Source organism: Sinocyclocheilus anshuiensis, unplaced genomic scaffold, assembly GCF_001515605.1.
Source record: "Sinocyclocheilus anshuiensis isolate Anshui unplaced genomic scaffold, SAMN03320099.WGS_v1.1 scaffold256, whole genome shotgun sequence".
NCBI lineage: Eukaryota > Metazoa > Chordata > Actinopteri > Cypriniformes > Cyprinidae > Sinocyclocheilus > Sinocyclocheilus anshuiensis.
In genome coordinates, this window is record NW_015558587.1 from 286,091 (window position 1) to 292,823 (window position 6,733).

Genomic DNA, 6,733 nt, shown 5'->3' on the forward strand with positions numbered 1-6,733 from the left:
GAAATATTACTAACAATTATGTCTACTTTATAAAAATCATTCATTTTTTATTTTTGATTTAAGTTTTGATCTTGATCATTTTAAGGCCTTTCCTATATAGCAGGGGTGCCCAAACTCGGTCCTGGAGGGCCGATGTCTTGCAGAGTTTAGCTCCAACTTGCCTCAACACACCTGCCTGGAAGTTCCTAGCAAACACACCTGCCAGGAAGTTTATAGTATGCCTAGTAAGAGCTTGATTAGCTGGTTCAGGTGTGTCTAATTGGGGTTGGATCTAAACTCTGCAGGACATCGGCCCTCCAAGACCGAGTTTGGGCACCCCTGCTATATAGAGTTAAGTTATACTATTTTTATTTTTTTTTACTGCATCTACTGTGTGACCATCACCTTTCTTCACTGTAAAGCTAAATTTAGTTGTGACTTCTACAATGCAACACATGATTCCAAATAACTATTCCATTACTCAAATATTCAAAATAAAACAAGTAGGTTTATTAGCGCCATTCCCCTATGTGTCCTCCAAAAGCATGGCTGGGCTGTTCAAAAACGGGTCACCTGTAACGATGTGACAATTAAGGCCATTCAACAGGGCGGCATCACGTGACAGATCTTGATTTGCTACAGGTGTTCATCTTTCCTGGAGCGTCGGCCATGTAGATTCTGTTTGCATACAGTTGATCGTTGTCAAAACTATTTGTAACGTTTGAAAAATAAGGATTTTTCAAATAGCCATGGGTCACTGATGGAAATGCGCCATGATGTCCGGCATAAACAACCTTTCCATTCCGTCAACAGACGTGGACTTGAATGTCACGGATCTACAGAGGACTCTGGAGGCTCACCGCACCATTAAAATCGGGATTATATCGGTTTTGGGAGTGATGATAACGTTGGGAAACATAGCTGTGGTGATGGTCATAGCTTCAGCGGTATCGGGATGGTCGAGAAACTCTCGGTACTTTCTTTTATCGTTAACGGGAGCGGACTCGGCGTTCGGGCTGCTTATCATGCCGCTCAATTTGTGCGTGAGTTTCATGAAAGAATATAACGGGGGCCCGGACCCCTTCTGTCACGTCGTGGCATTTTTCAACGCGACTGTTTATTCCACTTGCATGTACACCCTTGCAACCATAAGCCTGGAACGATACATAGCAGTGTTTTACCCTCTGAAGTACTCCACCGTGCTGACCAGGAGAAGAGCGCTGCTTCTGATCGCGTTCGCGTGGGGTTTCCCTCCCGTTCTCCTCATTCCCATCTCGTTCCCGGCGGGCATCATTGAAGTGCAGTTCTCCAGAGCCTCGCTCGTGTGCAACCCGCTGTACTCCAGCAATGTCTCTTACTCTCTGTCTCTGACGTGCTTCATCTTCTTTCCGTGCTCGGCCATCATGACCTTCTGTAACCTCCGACTGTGGATAGCCGCGAAGAGACAGAGGCTAAAGCTGAGAAGGCACAGCTGGGGTGGAGGATACAGGCCTAAAGTCGCCTTGCGCGTTTTAGTGCCAGTCATGACCGTTTACTACACCTGCTGGACGCCCTGCATGGTCATCATGCTGTACAATGGTGAGATCATGATTAATAGCCTGTCATTTATATTCATCCTGGTGTTGTTCTAAACCCATTTGCTGAAGCATTTAAATATAAATGTAGTTTCGAAAATACACTCAGTCAAAAGTGTTTTTTTGTTTTTTTTGTTTTTTAAGAATTCTCTTCTGCTCACCAAGCCTGCATTTATATGATCCAAAATACAGCAAGAGCAGTAATATTGTGAAATATTTTTACTATTTAAAATAACTGCTTTCTATTTGAATAGATATTAAAATGTAATTTATTCCTGTGATTTCAAAGCTGAATTTTTAGCATCATTCTTTGGTGTCACATGATCCTTCAGAAGTCATTCTAATATGCTGGTTTGCCGTGTAAGAAACATTTATTATCAATATTTAAAACAGTTGAGTACATTTTTTTTCAGGATTCTTTGATGAATAGGAAGATCCAAAGATCAGCATTTATCCCAAATAAAAAGTAGCATTATACACTCTACCATTTAAAAGATTGGAGTCAGTGTAATTTTATTATTTTTGAGGAAGTACATGATAGAAATTGATACTTTTATTTAGCAAGGATGCTTTAAATTGATCAAAAGTGATGATTTAGACATTTATAATGTTACAAAAGATTTCTATTTCAGATATATGCTGTTTTTCTGAACTTTCTATTCATCAAAGAAACCTGAAAAATTCTTCTCCGCTGTTTTCAACAATTAATAATAATAATAGTAAATGTTTTTTGAGCAGCAAATCAGAATGCTAGAATGATTTCTGAAGGATTACGTGACACTGAAGACTGGAGTAATGATGCTAAAATGATGCTGTGAAATCACAGAACTAAATTATATTTTAAAATGTTCAAATAGAAAAAGTAAAAATATTTCAAAATGTTACTGTTTTTGCTGCACTTTGGATCAAATAAATGCAGGCTTGGTGAGCAGAAGAGAATTCTTACAAAAAAAAGTACCGTTCAAACACTGACTGGTAGTGTATATGTTTTTAAAAAGTCAAGAAATTTCAAAATTTAGCTATTTCTTGCTCCTGAAATACATTTTAAAATATATTTTGGTATATGAAGGTTGAAAATGAATATTTTCAATTAAAAAAATATATTAAGCAAAACATGTGAAAAATATTGTGGACAGTTTATGGAAAATGCAGTGTTGAGGAGCTTGAAAAATAAATAAATGTGCAAATAAATAAATGATTGCCATTATTTTAAACTTTTGACAGCCCTAGTATTTTGCATTGGTGTATTGTGGTATATAGTTGCTCTGGTAATACTTTAGGTCCCAAACTTTACAGCTTAACTAAAAAGGACTGGAGGAATATATATTTATTAATCCTTTTATTTGTTTAATAAAAATGCAACTGTTCATAATAGTTAATGTTAGCTGAGGTCCATTTAAATAATACAGTAGGTACCGATCCATTTTTAATAACATATTAGTAAACATTATAAAATTAAAAGTATTCTTCATTGTTAGTTCATAATAACTAATGTTAACATGTGCAACCTTATTGCAAAGTGTTACCATTGCTTTTTTTATTACTTTGTTTGCAATTTCACTGAAAAGCATAGCTTTCACAAGTGCATGTCTATACATCTACATGTATGGCAGCAGTCTGTGGTTATGGCACCTAGGCCTATATGGCTGGAGAGAGGGAAATATAATATGTTGTTAACTTTCTTACAACCAATAAGGGAAGGACTCCGAGTGCGGTGACCTCAGATAGCTTACTGCAACTGCTGTTTTCAGCAAACATGAAGAGATAATCAAAGAGGTTTAGGGGAGCTGAGATGAAAGACAAGACAAGGAGACTGAAGTCCTCCTACATAGCATTTAAATTGCCCACTTTTATGGCACTTGTTTGTCCTTTTTGGAGCTTGACAGTCCTTGTTTACGGTCTACTTTGGTTGTGTGGAAAAGAGCAGCTTGAGCATTTTGCTAAATAACTGCAGGAGTGTAAAACAAATACTCCGTAATTAGTGACATACTGTATGCAGAGATAATTTTACCGTTAAAAACAAATGTAGCCAAAAACATACTCAAGTAAAAAAAACGTGGGGGGTTGTTTCGGCTGGGAAGTGTGCAATCTGTGATGGCGTGCATTTGTTGAAGCTCGCAAAAGCGTGCAATCGGTTTATGCGTGCTGCTTTTTTTTAGGTTTCACTTTCAATGCATACAATGCATGTTTCAAAGATTCGGGATAGGAGGAGGCATCAGTTACTGTAGAAGATTTGTCGCCTTGCGCCACTTCCCGTGTGGTCACCGCATAAACTGATTATAATGGGTTCTCTTGGTGTAGACACGGCAGATTTAGGCTGGAAATATCCAGAATTAGATCAAACAAAAGGTGTCCATGGGAACGGAGCTAGTGAAACACACACGCCATGCATTGTAGCCTAAAACATGTTTAATATTTGCGACTGACACCAATGATTGTATAATTTTGTCAAATAGGCCTATTTTTTCTTGATTACAAGAAAAAAACTCTATTGTTCTTGTTGTGATTTATCTCTTGTTTTTCATTTAATTCATAAGTTAACACTGCAAATTAAATGGTTTCCTTTTTTTCTGTAGTCGAAGAAAGCATAGCCTAAATTATGTCAGTGATTTCTCTCATTTAAAACCTTCCATATTAAATTGGACTGAAGTATTTAAAAATACTTTATTTCCTGATGCAGCCATCATCCTGGAACCTGTTACCTGAGATGGTCAAACGTTAAAATTCAGCAGCTGATTTTACAGTTTATTAACATTTTAATAATATTTATGGACCGATCATCTGCCATGTTCATACACATGACGGCTGTTGACTAGAGCTTTTGTTTTTTTTTTGTTTGTTTGTTTTGTGAAATATTGTAGTTTGAATGCCTTTTTAATAGAAATTGAACACCCCCATAGTAAAAAAAAAAAAAAAATTATAATAATAATTGACCCAAAATAGCACTGAAATAACAGAAGTAACACAAAAGAAGATATTTTGAAGAATGTTGGCATCCAAACAGTTTCGGTTCCCATTGAATTCCACTGTATGGACAAAGATTACAAGAGACAATACAAAGAAAGAATACAAGTCAAGTGAACTGAAACTCTTTGCTTAACAAAATTTTTCAAAATATCATCATTTTTTTTTTTTTCTTGGCAGAAGTAAGTCACACAGACTAGAATTCACCGTAAGCTTGAGATATAATAATTTGATTACAAATTAATATAATATTATATATAATATATTATATTTATTATATAAATAAATAATTTGAAAAAACGAAACGCATGCATGGATGAATTGTTCTCAATAAAATCAGTAAGACGTATTTATAAAATAGGTTGAATTTCCATTTAATGCCGACTTTAAGTGTAGTAACTAGTAATGATGTACAGTTACACCCCTGTAGGTTTGAAATTACTTGCGATTGAGTAAATAATGAAATTGTCCACTTTAACCCTAAAGTTAGTCATTTCATACATAGGCTGTCTGGATTAGATGCTGCTTTGTAAATGTCTTTTATTTAGTACCTATTACCATGATGCTAATATATTGAAGAAAGAATAAGTCCTAAAGCATGTTTTCCTTGTTCACAGCGATTTCCGGCAGTGGTGTCCCCGAATGGATCGAGTTTATTGCTGTGTGGTTACCAACCTCCAATGGCTTCCTCAATTGTATCTTCTACTTCTGGATCAACCATAGCTTTAGAAGGAAATTCCATTTGGTTCTTCAGAGACTATGTCTAGGACTTTGTCCAGGTTCTGACAGTGATTCAAGCTGCGTCAACTCGGTGGAATCTTCTGTGGTTCCCGGATGGAACGGTAACAGCTCGCTCCATGAGCGGTTTCCTAGCGTGTCGTCCACCTGCACTCTGCTGACGCTCATGCCACCTCAGACCAGCGTGCGTCAACCAGAGCCGGCTTGAGAATCCTTTTAGTCTTGTGATCTGATGAAGTTTTAAAGCTCTGGTGAAGTTGAGTCATCATGAGTGCTACTGACATGTCATTAACCTGCTCGGACGGAGGTTATTCCACTAAATGTCTTGTTAATCGCAAGTTAGCATTCAGAAACACTCCTATTGCCTTCATGCTCTTTTAGTTCAATGGCTATTTGTGCCTTTTGCTTCTTGATGGCATCTTCTCATATTCATTCAGACCTGGTTTCTTGGCCTAATTGAAGTCTGAAATGGTTTTGCGTTGTTGATTGCCATTTCAGGTTAAACACACAAGAGCCTTTGCACACATTTCCTTATCTATTCATAAACCCAATATCAAGCAGCTGTGGAAGTTTAACCTTTAAATCTCAGCTATGCAGTTTATGCAGAAGGGGAATTAATTAGCCAGGTACATCATGTAAAGGTCAGATCAAATATGCCTTTTGGCTTTAACCTTTTGTTTCATGACATTTCCATTGAGTCTCTAAAGCAAACATTAATTTTTATGTTCAGCTAAGTAGGCTTTTTGGTCACTGTCAGATGTAGAGGAACATTGTAAAAGTAAATAAAGCATATGGGAGGGCTACGACGGACTGGAGCAGATTGAAGTTGTCGCGCTCCGAGGGTGAAGCTTTGTGCATCTTTTTGGCTGTGTTGTAATAGCATAACTGTAAATCTGAAATTTTAAGCTTTAAGTTTTAGTTTAAGCACTTGTTACAGAATAATACATTTCAGTTGGGTGAAAAAACATGTCCAGTGGTGGAGGGTGCATATAAAGCAAGCACATAAAGAGCTGTTAATGACCTGGGAGTGTTATACAGCCGTACATTATGATTGATTACCAAACGTTTTTGATGTGTAAATAATTTAATTTTTATATATGGTTTATAAAAGTGTTTGTATGAAATGTTAAAACTTCAATTTGTTGTAAAAAATAAAGCGTCAAAGCCTATTTACTATTTAAAGCATCACTGTTTGTTTGATTCAGGACTTGCTGAAGTCGTAAATCATGTTTTTAATTGGCTGGTAGCGGAGTGCTTGAGCTGTGTGAGATGGTAAGATGTTGTTGAGCTGTGGTAGCCAAGTAAATATACCTGTTCCTGTGTGAAAACCTACACATGAGCAGTCAGACATGTAGCTTGAGTGAGGTTCTCTTTGACAGAGCAGGACTCCATTCTGCTCTGCTCACATATGCTTCACGAAGATGACATTTTATAGTGGTTCATTTTGGCAATAAACCTCGAGGGCATTATATAGTATG

The 6,733-nt window shown here is 36.9% G+C and overlaps 1 protein-coding gene across 1 annotated transcript; it reads left to right on the forward strand.

Moving 5' to 3' along the window:
- Positions 1-525: 525 nt before the first annotated feature.
- On the forward strand, positions 526-6,440 carry LOC107679927 (adenosine receptor A2b). Its single transcript, XM_016475651.1, has 2 exons — positions 526-1,557; positions 5,135-6,440. The coding sequence occupies exons 1-2, from the start codon at positions 753-755 to the stop codon at positions 5,461-5,463; spliced, it is 1,134 nt and encodes a 377-aa protein (XP_016331137.1). The 5' UTR covers positions 526-752; the 3' UTR covers positions 5,464-6,440.
- The last annotated feature ends 293 nt before the right edge of the window (positions 6,441-6,733 follow it).